Source organism: Drosophila takahashii, chromosome X (genome assembly GCF_030179915.1).
Source record: "Drosophila takahashii strain IR98-3 E-12201 chromosome X, DtakHiC1v2, whole genome shotgun sequence".
Lineage (NCBI taxonomy): Eukaryota > Metazoa > Arthropoda > Insecta > Diptera > Drosophilidae > Drosophila > Drosophila takahashii.
This window is the reverse complement of record NC_091683.1, coordinates 15,953,345-15,972,573: the sequence shown is the minus strand read 5'-3', so window position 1 is coordinate 15,972,573 and position 19,229 is coordinate 15,953,345. Positions and strand designations below refer to the sequence as shown.

The 19,229-nt window shown below is 48.4% G+C and overlaps 2 protein-coding genes across 2 annotated transcripts; one reads left to right on the top strand and one right to left on the bottom strand.

Moving 5' to 3' along the window:
* Positions 1–1,322: 1,322 nt before the first annotated feature.
* Positions 1,323–10,980, bottom strand: east (enhanced adult sensory threshold). Its single transcript, XM_017140760.3, is given in 7 exon segments — positions 1,323–2,471; positions 2,473–5,038; positions 5,102–5,271; positions 5,336–5,808; positions 6,625–6,858; positions 7,600–7,735; positions 7,800–10,980. Coding segments are annotated over 7 exon segments (6,861 nt in total). The 5' UTR covers positions 10,950–10,980; the 3' UTR covers positions 1,323–2,339.
* Positions 10,981–16,280: 5,300 nt separating this feature from the next.
* PIG-K (Phosphatidylinositol glycan anchor biosynthesis class K) lies at positions 16,281–18,273 on the top strand. Its single transcript, XM_017140755.3, has 5 exons — positions 16,281–16,933; positions 16,996–17,113; positions 17,715–17,825; positions 17,886–18,046; positions 18,100–18,273. The coding sequence occupies exons 1-5, from the start codon at positions 16,359–16,361 to the stop codon at positions 18,188–18,190; spliced, it is 1,056 nt and encodes a 351-aa protein (XP_016996244.2). The 5' UTR covers positions 16,281–16,358; the 3' UTR covers positions 18,191–18,273.
* Positions 18,274–19,229: the final 956 nt, after the last annotated feature.

The window sequence follows — 19,229 nt, the reverse complement described above, 5'->3', positions numbered from 1 at the left end:
TGACAAATTGGGATCTGGGTTTTTGGTAAAATTTGAATTTTTTTTCTGTTTGTTTTTTTGATGTAACTTGGCCAAAAATGGTCCTACACCAAAAATACATACTGTTTTGAACAGATAACAAAATAATAAATAAATCCATTTCCACTTTCCGGTGATCTTGAAATTTCGCCAATTTTCAATTTATTTTAAGGGGTTTCATCAGTGGCGGATCTAGAATTTTGTTGTGGGGGTGATATCATACAACATTTTTTTGCATAGCAGATAGCTAAATTCTCTTCTTTTTTAGTGGTGGTGATACATCACCCATATCACCCCACGTGAATCCGCGCATGGCGAGACTTCACTGTGCGGATAAGGAATAAATAAAACCATCGGATGTTTTAGCTGGACATGGGGAAATTTATTTCTTGATTCGTTGAAATTTTGATTCTTGTTAAACTTTTAAAAATAATTGCATAAATAAGTTGTAATCGTAAGATGTGTTTGGATCGAATGATCTATCAGCTACAAAGTACTACATAAACACAGCACAAACACACGCACGCGCTGATTCACCCACAGGCACACGATTTTCCATGCGGCTTCACAAAGCCAGGTTCGATCAAGGCAATCTATGTTCATCATGGTCATCGGAGAGAAGTCCTGGGAACTGCTCTACTCCTCATCCAGCTCCGATTCGCATCCGCACCAACGAAGCATTCTTTTTATATACCCTTGCAGAGGCATTTATAATTATATTATCGAATATCATTCATAAGACTGAGACTGCTACATTCGTTTTTTAAGATAACTACTGGAACTTGATGGTTTATCTGTAAGATTGAAATCGGACAACTATATCCTAAGACTACAGCAACTGCTTTTAAAGTTCATCACATGAAACTTGATAGGTTGTCGTTTGGAACGGCTATTGGGAGATCGTGTGCATCGTGTGAAGTTCGGAAGACCGTATAGCTGACTTAACTTCTTTGTATTAAGGTATCGTATGTGAAACAAAAGATTGTCGTCTTTCCTGGAGTTTTGTACACTGTTTGCTGACTATTCCTAGGGATCGGGATTAAATTTTCATGGTCACTGCAAGGGTACATAGTCTTCGGCTGGCCAAAGTCTGTTTTCCTTTCGCGCTTCTTGTAGGTTTGTATGGTATCAATCAACTTCCGCTTTATAAATACATTTTCAATGTTCAACAACAACAATTGAATTCTCATATGTGTATAAATATATCTATGCTTAACGGACTAATTTACAATTGTATCTCTCGCCATCGCTCTAAAATATCTATATCGTGTGTGTATATATAAATCCATATATGTATGCGTATGTATGCTGGGTGTTAAGTATATTTTTATTGGTATATTTTTGTGGAGAAAGCTTTTCAATTTGTCATTTGAAATTTGCAAATTAATTGCCCCTCACTACCAACGATCTGGGTTTTAGAATTCCTTGGAATGGAACAGAGGCCACTTTTTAAATTAGCATTTTAGTTTGTATTTTTTGTATTATAGTTTTTGTATTTATCTGTTCTTTCCATCGAAATATTTACAGTTTAAGAGTTAATATATCTGTTTCGGTTTCTGTTTCTCTATTTGTATCTGTAGCGAGTTGATGTATAAATGGAAATACAAAATGGTTATAAATTAGGAGGCTACATCAAACGAATCGTATTCTATGTGCGGGATTGGATTGTGAAGTGTGCTGAAAATGCTCCTGGGCTGGTGACTTGTGGGGCTTATGCAAAAAAAAACTGGGGCTTCGGGATCCGGGATTCAGTTTCCGGTCCTGGGATCAGCAGCAGCCTGAGGTTGGTATATCTTCCTGGCCACAATTTCTGTTTGTGCTGCATTCTCTCTTAAAGTAGAGTGTGTGTGAGTGTGTTGGTGTAGCAGGAGGAGTGTTTGTGTGTGTGTGATTTGGGGTCGCTTATAAATCTATAAACCGTTTAGCTCTAGCAATTTTGGTATCTATAATACACGAATCGCAAGTTAATATGCCCGTACATCTAATTAAAAAAATATAGTTTAAGTCTACGATAATAGAGTAGCATAGTTTAGAGTAGGGTGTATCGGTATCTCTAACTATCCATATCCGTATCCTTATTCGCATTCGCATCGGCATCGGTATCTGTATCTGAACTTAATCATCTCCATCTGTTCCATCATTTCATGCATCTGTGGTTTCGGCTCACGGGCCTAACTAGTGGGGTTTACTTATAGTGTAGTCGTATTCGTAACCGTATCTCGTTTATACACAAACAACGTTATGTAATCCTTACAATTATCTTGGTTTCTCATCTCTCTGTCCGTCTGTTCTGTTCTGTTTTTTTTAGTGTATCACTTATTCTAGTGCAGCCATGGAATTGTGGAGTTTGTGATATCCATGTCACCTCTTGTTGAGCCTGCTGCTCCGCCGGGTGGCCACCGCTGCTCCTCCTGGCCACGGCCTCCTCCGCCGTCATCAGTCCTTGCCGGAGGAACTGCCGCCGCCGCCCATCTCGCCACCTGCATTGCTGCCCATCTGCTGTGGTATCACGGTCAGACTCTTGGGTATCTTCGACATGATGGCATTCTCGATGAGCTTCTGCTGGTGCTGCTGCTGCTTGAGGGCGAACAGGCTGCCTGCCGACTTGCTGCCTCCTCCTCCTCCGCTGCTGCTGCTCGTCGCCGTGGCCGGTTTGGCCGTGAGATGTGGCAACTTGCTGGCGGCGGAAGTCCCTCCTCCTCCTCCGCCTCCTCCGTTTCCATTGAGCAGGTACTGATTGGGATCGGGAAAGTTCTTCCACAGCCAGGAGCTGTTGCTGTTGTCCAGCGGACTGGGCAGCAGCGGCTGGAAGCTGGGCGCCTGGCTGCCAATCTGCGGATTGGTCAGCGGCGGCATTGGCTTGGGCGCCAGCCGTGCCAGCCTGACGCCCGCTGCTCCTCCGGCGGCTCCTCCTCCTCCTCCGCCACCTGGCTGCAAAGTGGGCATTTGCTGCTGCTGATGCTGCTGCTTCTGCTGCAGCTGCTGTAACTGCTGGCGAGCCGTGTGCTGCTGGGCGAGCTTCACCATGTTGGAGAAGGCAGCCGCCGATGCGGCCGAGTGATGCGACCCTGATCCTGATCCCGATCCCTGAGCCGCCTGCTGCTGCTGCTGCGGCTTCTGCTTGGCGTTGGCCTTGAGCATCTGGTCGCGCAGCAGCTTCTCCCGCCGCAAAATGCACATGCGGTTGTAGTCGAAGATGGAGATGAGGTATGGCTTGCCGCCGGACTGAACCTGCACCAAGGCGGGCAGCCTGCGGCCGTCGGCGGTCTGGTAGAGGGCGTGCGACTTGTTCGGCACCTTGTGCTGATCCTCCAGCGGTATCAGCGTGGGCTTCCAGCTCTTGCTCTCGTGCCGCTCCTGGGGCGTTAGCGTGTCCGGCAGTATGACCACATTGGGCGGCGGTGCGCGTCCTCCTGCGGCGCTCGTTCCCGTTCCCGTTCCCGCTGAAGGCCCTGCTCCAGTTCGTGCCAGTTGCAGTCGCTTGCCGGGAGGATTTCCAAGCAGACTGTTTGCCGGCGGCGCCGCTGCCGCTCCGCTCGTCCGCCGTCGATGCAGGCTGATTAGCTCCGGCGGCGAGCTTTGCAATTGGGCCAGATTCGGAGGCTTCTGTGGGGCACTAGTTCCCGCTCCCATGGGAGGCTTCAGCTTGGACTGCAGCCTGATGGCCGCCTGGAGGCCCTGCAGCTTGGCAAAGTCGCTGGCCAAGTTGGCCGCCTCGAGAATCTCGGGTATATGGCAGGCCGTCGACTTGCTGGTCTTCGAGATGATGGATGTGAGCATGGACTCCACATTGACTGGGGCTGAGGAGGCCGAGGGGGCTGAGGCGGCGGCGGCGGGGGTCAGCGGCACAATTTCCACGGCCTTGCCGATGCCCAGGAGATTGGTCTTCAGGATGCTGCGACTGTTGCCGCCGGCAGCGGGCACCAGTGGCGGTGCCTCCTTGGACTGTGGTGCGGGTGCAGCGGCGGCGGCCACTTCCTCGGGCGAAGAAATGGCCGAGGAGGAACTAGAAAGGGATGTCGAGGATCCGCTGTTCGAGGAGAGCTGCGATTTATCCTTCGGGCGGGCAATAATCGTCACCGCATTCGAGCTGAGCTGCTTGGTCAGCTTGTCCACCGAAGACTCCTCTCCATCGACCGCTTTTCCTGCTGTCGCTCCCTCCTCGCCATCATCGTCATCGTTTAGCTCCACCAGCGGAATGACGGGATCCACCACCGATGCCTGCTGTTCGGCTGAAAGGCATCCGGAGGATGAGGATGAGGAGGGCGTTGTGAGGGCGGTGGCCAGCACACTGGCTCCCGCGGGCTGCGGAATTCCGCTGCGCTTGCTGCTGGAGGAGGAAGAAGGGGCCGCCGAAGGATTGCCCAATCCGCCGCAGTGGCCGTGATCGAAAGAATTCAGTCGCTGGCTAACAGTCTCCGTGTAAACGGTGGCATTCGAGGAGGCGTGCGGCGCCAGGACGAGATCCCCGTTGCGGTAGTACTTCTCCAGCAGGATCAGGTGGCGCAGGAAGGAGCTCTGGTTGCCGTACGGCTTCTGCAGCTCCTCCCAGAGGCGTCGCGTCGGCTCGTCGTACTGCAGGAAGGTCTGCACCCGCGTCCAGCCCTCCGGCGTCCGCTGGCTGCTGCTGCATCCGAACGGCACCTTGAAGTGCACGCCCAGCTCCTCCTCGCCGTGGAAGAGTTCGCGCATCGAGATGTTTGGATTGCCGCGCAGCACGTTCGAGATATCAGCTCCAGTTGCGCTTGATCCGCTGGCTCCGGTTGGAGGAGCTGCTCCTGATCCTGCTGTCGCTCCCTCTGCTCCCAGATTCTGCTGCAGGATGGCCTGCAGCTTGGACATCTGCTTAGTGGAAGAAGAACTGCTCGAATTGGAGTCGGTTGGCCCGTCATAGTCCACGACCAGGGGCATCTCGGCATCCTCTTCCTCCTGCCCCTCGGCGGTCGCCTTGGGGGCCTCCTCCTCGTCCGCCTCGGACATCTCGTGGCTGCCGTCCTGCAGATTGTGCACCTTGAGAAGCCTGTTAATTACAAAAATAATAAATGAGTAACATTTTAATGGCAAAATCTAATTAAACACTCACCTCTTCCTGTAGTTCTTGACAAACTCCGCCTTCTGGGACTTGGTGCTGTCCGGCGGCTTCATCAGCAGATTGGCAAAGTAGCGGCACAGCTTGCAGACGGCAGTGCCCATGCCCAGCTGCACCGGGATGCCCATCTCGGCGAGCGCCTTCTCCAGCCGATCGGTGTCCTGCTAAAAAGGATATCAATTAGCACACGCTCTCTTCGGATGAAATGTGAACTCCCAATCAACTCACCGTGGTTATGTTGTACATGTGGTTCTTGCCCAGCCGCCGCTTGCAGAGAACGCAGCCGGAGAACTGGATGACCGTGTTGTAGTGCGCCTCGCAGAGCCACACGATCGAGGAGCCGGCGGGAATCTCCAGGCTGAGCTGGAACTTCTTCACGCTCTTGCGGATGCACTTGCGCCGCAGCGAGTGTCCGGCCGCCTCCAAGCATTCCTTGACCGCACAGGAGCGATGATGCGGGCCAGCGGATCCGGAAGCGGATGCCTCTCCCGCTGAAACCGCCGCTGTCTCTCCGCTTGCCTCCGGAATTACGGAGTCAAAGTGCTTCTCTAAAGCAGCCGCCGCCGCCGAGCTGCCCACGCCCGTCTCCAAATGACCCGGCGCGGAGAGGCGCTTCTTGTAGGAGGGCGCATTCGCCCGGCGATCCACGTGGCGGAAGCAGGCGTCGCACAGGCAGTTGTCCACCGTCAGCTTCTCCTCGTCTGCGAATGATAAGGAAACTAGCGAACATCAGAGGAGGCAGAGAGAGATGATGGTGGCGGTATCAGTAAAGTTCCAGCGAACATATATATATATAGACAACGTAACGTAAATTTTATCACGTTCCCTATGGCAGCTATAATAATATAGTCGTCCAATTTTTGTTAAATTTAATTCCAAATTCGGAAATATTAAACAAAAATCATATCCTAGAGTAGAAGAGAGTACAATAAAAACCAACGGAACTATAATTTGTTTCCAATTAATTTCCCATTAATTTTTCGATCTTTCCTATGGCAGCTATATGATATAGTCTTCCAATTTTGATAAAAGTAAAATTGAAATTCGGAAATATCTAAAAAGAGCATATCCTAGAGTAGAAGAGAATACAATAAAAACCAAAGAAGCTAAAATTCATTTTCTATTACTTTCCCATTTAATTTCCGATCGTTCCTATGGCAGCTATATGAAATAGTCGTCCGATTTTTTAAATATTTTATTCGAAATTCAGAAATATTAAAAAAATAATATCCCCAAGAGTAGAAGGTAATATTAAAAAAAAACCGAAGCTAGAATTTTTTTAACGTTTTCTTTTCCGATCTTTCCGATAGCTTAGAAACTGAGAGACTAGTTTGCGTAGAAACGGACGGACAGACATACGGACAGACAAACGGACAAACAAACGACTCGTCTAGTAATGCTGATCAAGAATATATATACTGTATGGGCTCGGAGACGTCTCCTTCACTGCGTTGCAAACTTCTGACTGAAATCATTATACCCTCTGCAAGGGTATAAATATTATGCATTGTACTCACTGGCTAGGATCTTCTGCTGGCGCTCCACAGACTTGATCTGGCCCACATGGCAGGGCGTGTCGTAGAGCCCGAACTTGCCGCTGCAGTAGTAGCACTGGTCCTCGCACAGCCGCCCCGGGTGGAACTTGAACGAGGAGGCCTTCTCCGGAATGAGGATCTTCTCCTTCTCGTCCTTCTTGACCGTCTGGTAGAAGCCGTGCTCCGTTTGTCCCTGGCTCTCCGAATGCGAGGAATCTGCGGAAGATCCTTGGGTGAGTTGATGGCTTTTTGTGTACAGGGGAATGAGGGATGGGTGTGGTTAATGGGAATGCCTTATGTACAGAGTGCAGGAACATGGAGAAGATGAATGTGCCATCAAACCGAACCACTTTTCCGATAAGGAAGAATCTTCTAAAGCAGCTCAAAGCTGCTGTGTTGCATAAATTAACTAAATAAAGAATTAATCTGGGCTCCATTCGTTCGGTTTGATGCTATGGAGTGAAAACTAAAGCCCTGCATGAATGGATTCAATGAATTATTTTGAATTCTTTGTTTTATATGAATGAATTAATTCGAATTTTGAGTTTAATAGAATTGAATGAATAAATGGCATGATTTTCAAAATAATTGTGATTAAATCTGCCTGAATTTTAGTTACTAATCATTTAACATTTAACATTTTCCACTTGTTGATTTCAAAAGAAAGCACTAAGAAAATCAGGCAAATTAAAAAAATGTATACAAATCATTCATTCATTCAATTCTATTGAATTGAATTCCGAAATAATTGTGATTAAATCTGCCTGAATTTTATTTACTATGCAGTTTTTGTTCTCAAAAGAAAGCACAAAGAAAATCAGGCAAATTTAAAAAATGAATTAGAAAAACCTTCAACTAATTTAACATAGAATTGAATTGAACAACCCAGAAATTTCATGCCATGAAATGATAAAACAAGAACTGAATGATTCACGCAGGGCTCTAATCTATACGCACAGTACTGGAGCGCCGAGTTGCTACCGTGCAGGTTGCTTGCTACCGAGGATTGTTGGTTGTTAGTCGAGCTGAAACGGTTATTGGTCTTGCGGCCGGGATTACCCGAGCTCACATAAAGCTTTCTCGCACCTTCGTTCTGTAAAGAGGAGGGAAAATTAAGTTAGTAATCTATTTAAAGAAGGCGTAGCTCAAAAACCCACCTCGTTCTGAATCGTGTAGTACGAGTCCTCGGCGTGGGCGCCATACTGATCGGCGGATCGGTCTGCGGCTCCGTGACCACGAGCCCGACCCTTCTGGAATGTCATCTTGAGCGACTGGCGGCGCACTCCCGCTCCCGCTACCGCTGCCGAGCTTAGGACGCCGCTCGACTTGCGCGTGGCACTGCCCACCGAGGAGGAGGACGTCGAGGAGGCGGCGGAGGCGGAGGAGGAGCCACTGCCGCCGTGGATCACTGTGCCCACGCCGCCGTTGCTGCTCCTGTTCAGCTTGATGACCGTCTTCAGAGTGCCGCTGGACTCGACATGAGTGGCACTGCCTCCTCCGCTGCCTCCTCCTCCCCTCGCTCCCTGTCGCTTGTGCTGATTGTGCTGCTGCAGCTGCAGTTGCATTTGCGCCTGTCTAGCCTGCGCCTCCAGCAGAATCTTGCGCCTCTGCTCGGCCGCCTGGTGGGTGAGCAGGCCCAGGTTCTGCAGGTGAATCTCCTGCTCCTGCCGCAGACTCTGCAGCTGGTTTTCCGGCTCCTCCTCCTCCTCCTCCTGCTTGCCATTGGGCGGCTTCTCGTCCACGCCATCCGCCTCCTTGGACACCTCCATCAGCTCGGCCAGCGGCTTCTCCTCCTCGTCGTCGACGTTCTCCTTGAGTTCTATTTGGATGTCCAGAGCCTCGGCCGCCGTGCTGACCGCCGACAGGTTCTCCTTGTTGTCCTCGGGCTCCTCCTCCAGTTGATCCGTCGGCTGCTTGATGTCCACGTAGGATTCCTCCACCTCCATGGCCACCATTTCGTCGGCGGGCGAGGGAGCCTCCTTGGATTCGGCCTGCTGCTGGCTCAGCGCATTGCCACTGGCGTCCAGCACACCCTCCTTGGCCAGCTCCTCCATAATCTCGTGCTCGAAGTCATCGTACTCCTCCGAGTGGAAGATGCGCACCTCCTCCTCCGCCGGCGGCTGCTGCTGCTGCTGCTGCTGCTCCAAGGCGATCTCATCGCCATTGACCACGAGGCCATCGTCCAGCAGCAGCTCGGGCTCCTCCGTGCTCTCCTCCAGCCGGAGTTCCCCTGCCTTCAGGGAGGAATTCGAACAGGTCTCTTCCTCGGCGGCTTCTCTTGTGATTTCCACTGGAATTTCGAGGGGAATTTCGGGTGGAATTTCGGGTGGAACTTCGGCCAGAACTTCGGAGACATCTTCGGTTACAATTTCTGGCTTTTCTGGCTGCTCCTCCTCCTTTTCTTCCTTCTGATCCACCTCCTTTTCATTGTGCTCTTCGGTTTGCGGAGTTACCGATTCCACATCGTTGCTGCTGACCGTCTGGACAATCTCGCCCAGCTCCGGATCCTTCTCGATGCCCAGGTTGTTCTCGAGGAACTCGGGCTTCTTGTAGAACTTGCGCACACTCACCGCACTCACGCCCTCGCTGATCATCTCGGGACTGAGGGAAGGCGCCTTCTCCGCCGCTGCGGATGCGGATTCATCAACTGCGGCCGCCGCCGGCGACTCCTTGGGCTTCGCCTCGGGCTCAGCGGGCTTCTCCACGCTCTCCGTGTCCACGGTGAGCGGTTCGATGCAGGAATGACCATTGGCGGAGGCATTAGAGGCACCAGAAGTGGAGGGCAGGCCCTCTGCCACCAGCAGCTGGCTGTCTTCAAAGTCCGGCGTCAGCTTCTCCTGCTTAATGTCCGCGGCGGCCATCAGCAGGTCGTCCATGGACGAGGCCATGCTGTCCTTGGAGTCCTCGTCCCCGGCGGCGCCGCCCAGCGAGCTGGCCGAGGCGGTTTTCCGCGTGCTGGAGCCCACTCGTCGTCGCTTTGGAGGCGCCGGTTCGGGAGCCTGGGCCAGGATGCCCGGCGATCCCGCCTTGCTGAGCCGCGTGGCTCGCGTGGTGGCCGCCGGCGAGGAGGAGTTCCTGTTCTGCGGCCGCCCGCGTCCCCGTCGGCTGCCCGAAATCGGAGCGGGCGTGACTGATGGCGATAGGGATAGGCCCACCTCGCTCGCATCCAGGGGCTCCTGCTTGATGGTCACTGGATCCTCGTCGGCTGGCGCCTCCACCTCCTCCAGCTTCACCAGCTGCTCCACCTTGCTGAACTTGGCGCTGCTGGTGGCCTCCGGATCGGCGTCTGCGTCCTGGGATCGCTTTCGTTTCACCGCAGGCTCCACTGGCGGAGCCACTGGCTTCTTCCGGCGACCGCGGGCGGGAGGCAGTTGCTCGGCGACTGTGGCCGCCAAGGATGTGGCTGCCAAGGAGGCGGCCGCCGTGGCGGATTGGCGACGGTTGCGCGTGACCCGCGTGTTGACCACCAGCTGCTCCTGGGCATGCGATTTGCGGGTGACGCGGTTGCAAGTGGGAGTCACTGGAGTTACTGGAGTTACTGCCTCCTTGGGCTTCTCTTTGTCCTTCTCCTTATCTTTATCTGCCTCCTTTTCCTTCTCCACAGATTTCTCCTTCTCTGCAGATTTTATTCCTGCATCTTGGACATCCTTTTGCTTATCCTCCTCCTTGTCTTTTGTGTCTTTGTGGTCTTTTTTGTCCGTGGCTGGCGGGGATTCCAGGGACTCGTTGCCCTCGCCGACTAGCTCCTCTGCTGCTTCTGCTGGCGGCGCCTCCTCGGACTTGACTTCTTTGGCTTCTTTTAGATCCTTGATGGACTTGCGTCCGCGTATGACCGGCGCCATGGATCGCTCCACAGAGCTCTTCCTTTGGCCGGCCGACGATGATGTTTGCTCCTCGCCTATGTCCAGTGCTGCGTCGCCGGCCTCACGCCTGCTGGTCGTGGGCGAGCTGGGCAGGAGCAGCGGCGACGAGAGCCGGGTGACCCTCAGGCTCTTGGCCGCCACTGCATCACTGGTGCTGGACGTGGGCGTCTTGGCTTGGATATCCTTGGCTTCCAGCTCCTTTTCAGCTTCCCCCTCTGTTGCTGGCGACTCCTCAGCCGCCTCCACTGGCGGCGTTGGAGTGCTCGCCTTGATACTGATGGCCAGCTCTCCTGCTCCTGCTCCTTCGCCTTCGCCCGCTGATGGCTCCTCGCTGCTGGCCGGAATCTCCACGCTGGCATTGGCATTGTCGTCCAGGGAGGAGGCTGTTATTATTGTGGCCTCATCAGCTCCTCCAGAGCCTCCTGGCGGCTTCCGGCTAGACATCCTCGAGGGGCCCTGGGCAGCTGCTGCCGACGTTGCTGCTCCTATGTTGGCCGCTCCCCCGTCGCCTTCTGATGCTCCTGCTGCTGCTGCTGCTCCCTGCGATCCGATGCTGATTGTGTCCAGTTCGAGTCGCAGTGATTTGGTCCCATTGGTTGACTGTGATGTGAAGGATTACCTGAAAGGCGGAAAAATGAACATTACTAATCCGCCGTGTGGGAAAAATATAATAAGTAAACCCTTTCCCGAAAATAATAAAATAATATAATTATACCCAAACTGATATTGGTGTACGTAAACTAATTTAAACAAATTTAATGAGAGAAATTAGTTTACATTAGTTTAGTTTTATTGAGAGAAATTAGTTTAAATTAGTTTAAGTACCCCAACATCAGTTTAAATTTGTAAAAACTACATGTTTCAATCAAAATTTGTATCCCATTTTGTTAATTTTCTTTATTTGATTTTTTGTATGTTATATATAGTCTTTTTATTTATTTTGTGTCTTTACTTTGTAACTGTCTTTAAAATAACTCTTTTTTTTTTAATTATTTTCCAAATTATTCTGATAAAAAAAAAAAAGTATTGTAATACACGTGACGAGCACATTAATATATAAGTTTAACTTGTAGTGCTAGGAATTTAAATTTAAATAAATTTGTTATCTTCTAAATTTAAATTCGGAAAATTTCCCAACCATTTGGAAAACGCTGATAAGTGCTTGGAAATGCACTAATTGATAAGCATTCTCAAAAGATTATGTTCGCTCTGATAAAAACTAATGAAAATTGTGAAAAATACCTCTATGATTGGAATTTAATTTATCGTTAACCAATTAGCAACTATAAAATATTGGTATACTTTAAGTTTTGCTTTGTTTATCATCTATTAACAGGTAGCACAGGTATAAAACCAAGGAGATTTTTGAGATTTTCACAGGACTGATAGATCATAATTATTATAATCCGAACCGAAGCGAAATTCCAAGCGCAGTTTTATGGCCCTGGCTTTCACCTGGCAAACCGCTCTCTTAGCTTCTTTCGGCTAATCCAATCCAATTCCCAGGACAATCCGACTCCAGTAAAATGCGACTAGAACATTAAACATGCTTTTGCGGTTGCCAGAAAGCCCATTCCCGCTCCCCTTTCCCCCTCTTCCCCCTCTCCCCTTTGATCGATTCTGAAAAACAAGTTTTGGCAGCAGCTGGGAGCTGCGAGAATGCGAGGAAAGCGAAACGAGAAGAGCGGGAGAGAGAGAGAGGAGCTCGAAAACAAGCAGAAGAAGCAGAGGAGAGCGGCGAGGAGGAGCTGAAGAATTGATGTTGAATAATCCTCAAATTTCGAAGTAAAGTATCCTGTCTCCTCTTCTTATTCTGCTTCGTCTGATTTCGATGGCTTTTGCTTTTGAATTTGCTTTTGATTTTTGACAGGCGCCATTTTAGTGTGACCAGAGCGCGAGCGCTGCGAGATTTCAAATTGCAGTTTGCACCGGCAAAGAAAAGCGGAAAACTCACACGGACACACGCACACCAAGCGCAACTGTCACGGCGACGGCAACAAAACAGACGAATAAAGGAAGTGAAAGAGAATGGCGAATAACAAAATGAAGATTTGTATTTGTATCGATGTGTGTATATACACCACCAAGTAGAACACACACACACACACGGGCGGCACAGTGTGCAAAAACGCCGCGATTGTAAACACGGACAGCGGACAGACGGAGCAAGCAGAAGCGAACGGAAACGGGCCGCACAATTTTCACAAAGCGGAAAAGTTGCCAAAGAATTGGCAGAGTTGCCAACATCGCCCGTTCTCGGCCGCTCGCTCGCCTGTTCGTTCGTTCGTTCGGCAAAAAGGAAAATCCGGTGGAAACTACCGTCTTCGGCAGCGTTAGGTTGCAACAAAAACCGAACGGGGGCCATGGGGCAGCGGCAGGGGGCGGGGGGAAAAGCGAGGCGAGACGAAGAACCAGAACAGTGGGGCACACACACAAAAAATGGGTGGCAGTGACGTACAAGCACACCCAAAGCGAGCGCTCACAGACACGACCAGCGCGCACACACACACACACACATGCAGACAGCGAGCGCAGAAAATTTCTTTTTCACTAGGTTTTCGCAAAAAATACGAACGCGAGCATTAATAAACGAATGCCTGTGTCTTTTCCATTTGGCAGTACAACGAGTACAGCTTTTCACCAAGCACCTGGCACACACACGCACACGCACACAGACGCGGGCGGGCGAGGAAAACCCTTTCCATCCTTGCCTTTCCTTTCCGCAGGTACTCACCGAATAGCAACAAACAAAAATAAAAAATAATAATAAAATAAAATGCAGAACCCGAACAAGAGTTGTGAACGCAAACACGGTGCGAAGCGAAATAACGAGCCAAAATGGAGAGCAAAAGAGCGACGCTCGGCCCGACGGCGAAAAGTGTGAATTCGCCGCCGCTCGCCGCGACTCTTCGCCGCCCGATATACTGCACTATCGCACCCGGTATGTCTCTGCCTTTGGTGCAACCCTGCTTGTGGGCGCCCGGGAGGGGTGGCAGTCCTGCTGCCAGGATTAGGTGTCCTCTCTAAGCGAGGTCATATATTGTTGGTATAATTTCGATTTTTATTGAATGATATTTCAAATATTCAGGTGTGGAATATTACCTTTAATATACTACAACCATAATAAAATTTTTACTTTAAATGGAAATAGGGTACATTTCGATTTTTATTGAATGATATTTCGAATGTTCAGGTGGGGAATGTTACCTTTAATATACTACAACCACAATATAATTTTCCACTTTAAATTTCATAATATTTGAACAAAGAATTTATGAATTGTGCACTTTGCTTCATATATATTTCTGTAGAATTTCGCCAAATTAATATAGTTTTTTAAACAATACTATTTGTTCAAAAATATGTCCACTAAGCTACCAAAATATTACAAAATATCAAGTAATTTCGTTTTCATATTCGATAACGGCAATCTTAGATTATTTTGACACTGTCTTATAACTAATCCACAATTTTTTTAACCAGCTTAGAATTATAATTTAAAAAAGGAACTTTATATCAACTAAAATAACACAACAAGTATACGTTTCGAATAAATTAGATCCCGTTGTTCTTCCACTTGGAACATCTGTTCGCTTTTGTAGGGTAACTCACAGGTCGACGTGCGTTTTTCGCCCGGTGTACGTGTTGTTTTTGGCAAATGTTTGTTCGCTCTTTTCGCCGCGACGTCGCTTGTTGTTGTTGTTGCTGCTGCTGCTGTTGATGCGTCTTTTGTTGCGTCGGCAAAAAGCGAAAAAGGACTCGGCATCGGGGGTGGTAATTGGGATGAGGGAAGGGGCAGAAGCAACGAGAGCAGGAGCAACAACACAACTCCTTTTCGGTTGTCCTGCGGATTTTCCCAGTTTTCCCTCAACCTGCGATGCTGTGGCGTAGGTTGTTGCATGTTTTCCCACCTCCCCCCAAGGAAGGGGGATGAAATCCTGCTGAATCCTGCAAGTGTCAGGCGGCGTCCTTAGCCCAATGCCCGCACCCCCCAACAGCCGAGAGTTTTCCCGCTGTTTTCCCACCCGCCCAAGGACCAATGCGATTACGTGTAACTGGGTTACAGGCAAAAAAGCCTTAATTGCTATGAAAATGAAAATGAAAATGAGGGAAAATCAATAGCTTTTCGCATCGCTTCTGCGCTCGCCTTCCATTTGAGGGCCTGGAAAGGCGATTTTCCGCGAACTGGGTCAAGTGAGTGGCCAGGATTCCATTTCCGTCGCCATTGACATCATCGCAATTGGTTTCGCTATCGAAGGCCACTTCGATCGATTATCCTAGTTAATTGCCCCTTTCTCGGCCTTCCCCTTTGATCCTGGCCGCAATCGAAGGCATTTTCCCACTCCCAAACCAGTTTGGGGCCAGGAAAACGCTTTCGCAGTACGCCCACTCGATTAATTTCACCTAGAAAACGTTTTTTTCTGTGCGACCCCACATTTACATGCGAACACACACACGCTTTGTGTGTTTTCGTTCCGAATGTGTGTGTTGGTGCGCCAAAGGCAATTGGAAAACGTAATGGCCGACAAAACGAAAACGCCACGCAGCAAAGCAGAAGCAGCGATAGACGAAGTGCGCAAAGCGCAATCGGCGATATGTGGATAAAAAGAAAACTTCCGGCAGCAGCCCCAAAGCTTCACAAAAAGAACGACTACAACTACAACTACAAGTGCAAGTACGGTAAAATGAAGCACGCAACACATACACATGTGAATATGAAAACCCACGTGAATCAGAGAGCGGCGGCAGCGGAGAGCGAGAGAGAGAGAGAAGATCGCGGCGAATTGGCAGAGTTTTCAGAAGCCCCGCATTTGTGGTCGTCTTGCCACGATTTTCCCCATTTTCCCAGGTGTGCGGCTGTGTGTGCGCGTCTGTGTGTGTGCCCCCCAATTCGCAGACGGCGAGAAAACAGTTAAATTCCACACGCAAACAAGGCTTTTGCGGCCCCGCACACGCACACCAGCGCACACACACACATGGCACATTTGCGCCGTCCGCCTGTGCCTCGCTCTTCGTCATTGCAGCGTCATTCGTTTCGTTACGAACGGCCGCCATATTGCTTTTGTAGCCATTTTCGGACGCTTTTTTCACCCACAGGCGCCCCTTAAACCCCCGATTTTTCGGCTGCATTCGATCGTACTCGCCGGGTACTAACTGTTTTATGTTTGAAATATGGCGTTTCGTGGGGTTTAGGGGGAGAAAATCGAGGTGGAAAATTGGCCCATTGGCATTGGCATGCCCCCCTCTCTCTCCCTCTCCCCCTCATTCTATCCACCCCGTCTGGGCATGCTTCGCATTGTGTATGACCGTTTGGTATACTTTCGGTATATTTGGTATATTTCTTTAATTATTTAGTACACTCCATTTCATAAGCATAGTGCTAGTCTTCTGAAATTCAAAATTCTATTTATGTATGCTTAAAAGAACTTTTGTGCAAAACAATTTAATTTATGTAATTATAAACATTACAAAATACATTAATTTTATTTATTTCTTACTTCTTTTTTGCTTTACAATAAATAAATAAAAGAAATTAATTGATCTTTAAGAATTAACCAGCTTATGTATTAGGAAAGGGCAAAAGGCTTCAGTAAGTTGGCTTATTTGTTGACTGTAAATAACTAAAATATCACTATTTAATATTGAATATTTAATTCCTTGTTTTTTGCACTATTAATAAATTATAATTATAAAAACAAAGGCTTCCATTTACATGGTATATTTGAAAGTGGTATGTGTAGTATATTTTTGAGCGCGGTCACACTGCACAGCTGTTTTTGTGCTATCGGGCGGAGCAGTCGATATCAGGAGGCGTTATATTTTCGATATTGGTGATTAATATTCGGCCGCAAGATGTTGGTTAAATTCGCTGTCACCGTGGCCCTAATCCTCGCCAGCTGTCGTGCGCAGGCGGAGGACACCTCGGTGCTGCCGGAGGGCTTCGTGGACGCCGCCCAGCGGTCGACGCACACGAACAACTGGGCGGTGCTGGTGGACGCCTCGCGATTCTGGTTCAACTACCGGCATGTGGCCAATGTGCTGTCCATCTACCGCTCGGTGAAGCGCCTGGGCATCCCCGACTCGCAGATCATCCTGATGATAGCCGACGACATGGCCTGCAATGCGCGAAACCCGCGTCCCGGCCAGGTCTACAACAATGCCAACCAGCACATCAATGTCTATGGCGACGACGTGGAGGTGGACTACCGGGGCTACGAGGTGACCGTGGAGAACTTCGTGCGCCTGCTGACCGGCCGCACCCAGAACGGCACGGCGCGGTCCAAGAAGCTGCTGTCGGACGCGGGCAGCAATGTGCTCATCTACCTCACCGGACACGGCGGCGATGGGTTCTTGAAGTTCCAGGACTCGGAGGAGATCACCAGCCAGGAGCTGGCCGACGGCATCCAGCAGATGTGGGAGAAGAAGCGGTGCGTCAGTTGATCCTCATAATCTCTGTTTTAGTCATAATGGATCTAACCTGCTCTTCCAGCTACAATGAGCTCTTCTTCATGGTGGACACTTGCCAAGCGGCCTCGCTGTACGAGAAATTCACCTCGCCGAATGTCCTGGCGGTGGCCAGTAGCCTGGTGGGCGAGGATTCCCTATCGGTAAGCCATTCTAAAGTCTGTAAATAGTCCTTGCTTGGTACATCAAAAAAACTTGAAGAATCTTAACTTTTCACAAAATGTTTAGGTTGTTAGCTGTTCAAAACAGTAGGTCGCTTAGCTGTCGGACTTGATTTGTTCAAATTAAGACTGAAAAACCAAAAAAAAAACCTTTATTTTGGTCTAAAATTTCAAGTCCCTAAAATATCAGTTTCTTTTCCCGAAACAAGGGAAATAATTGCCTAAATATGGAATGTCATACCTTGTTGAACTCGTAGCTTAATTCTGAATATATTTGCGTTCAAGTCTGGAAATTTTTTTTTTTTTTGCCATTATTTTTGCAAAAAAATTATGATGGTACCCCTTATCAAACATGCGAAAATTGGTGAAAAATGTAATTTTCCCAAAAGTGATGGGGATCGTTAGTTTAGGTTGTTAGCTGCTCAAAACAGCCGGTCGCTTAGCTGTCGGACTTGATTTGTTCAAATTACGACTGAAAAACCAAAAAAAACCCTAATTTTGGTCTAAAGTAGTTAAGTTCTCAATCGAATCCTGGAAAAAATGTAGTAAAATTGAAATTTCATCATTCATATCCTATCCACAGCACCATGTGGATCCCTCGATTGGCGTCTACATGATCGATCGCTACACATACTACGCCTTGGAGTTCCTGGAGAAGGTGCAGCCGTTCAGCAAACGGACCATAGGGGAATTCGTAAGTGTTCCCTTTTAAAATTTGCAAACAAATTAATAATTCTAAACACCGCCCACACAGCTGCAAGTTTGCCCCAAGCGGGTGTGCATTTCGACGGTGGGAGTGCGCAAGGATCTGTACCGCCGAGATCCGCACAAGGTGCCCATCACCGACTTCTTCGGGGCCATACGACCCACCCGCGTCTCCACCGATCGCATCAACGTGACCCTGGCCAACGAGGAGTAAGTACTTGGCTCGGAAAAAGCGGACCCCTTCTTACTCTTGGTTCTTACAGCGATTTCATTGGCGACAAGGACGAGATGGTGGCCAAGAAGCCCTTCAAAATCGTGATGGAGTCACAGTTTCCGTCCGAGCTTTTCAAATAGACTGGCCGACTATTTATATATAGATGTATATGATTCATGTGATAATATTAATTTTATTCGTAAATACATCATTTCATTATTAATACATGTGTAATTTATTAAATTTATATGTGATCTCGAATCGTGCTTTAAAAATTCTCAATTACGGGCTTAGTTCGTCTTAGTTATCTGTTTTATATATTTGCTAACATTTCATTTTCATTAAATTATCATTTTTCGGTTCTGCTGCCGTTTGTTTTTCCATCTCTTATGCATTACATCAATGTACCAGTTAAATTATACTTTTTGGTTACCACTACATCAAACGTTCACTAATCAATCAATCAATATCAATCCATCGTGTAACATTCATATCAAATCCAAAACGAAACAAAAACCATATTGTATACAATTATATAAAAGGTAAAAGTCGCTGGCGACCGCTATGTAGAATTAGAAATGCACAAAAAAAAACATTATTTCTATAATTTTCCACGGCGATTCGTTATGTTTCCTCGGTTTTCTTTGGATTTGGTTTCACAATTTTCTAATTTGGGGTATACACAAATTCAAAGAGTATAACAATAACCTCAGAAGCGAGATCTTTACTCTTCGTCTTATTTTTTTGCTTTTTGCTTTTTATCATATGGAAGGATCTACTTCGTTTTAATTATTGAATCGTTAAATCTCGATACACATATACACCTAGTATACATATATGGGTTTAATTAGATTTCCTCCCTTCCCGTTTGTTATTCATAATTTTTGTTTACTTTTTGTTTCATTGCATCAGTCCCATAATTTGAGTTGTAGGCTTGGGTTGTCCTCAAGATCAAGATCCAGATTAAGCACCATAAGAAGTTCATATTGCATTTGCATCCACGCTATACACTATGGGGACATGGTGGACAGTGGACAGTGGACATGGGTCTGCCCGGGATGCAAATGGATCTAGGCAAGCGGAGTGAGTTGGTTGTGGTTGTGGGTGAGTGGGTCAAGTGGTTCCAGTGGTTGAAGTGTTGGAGTTGAGCATTTAAGTACTTGCTTTGCTTGGGTTTTG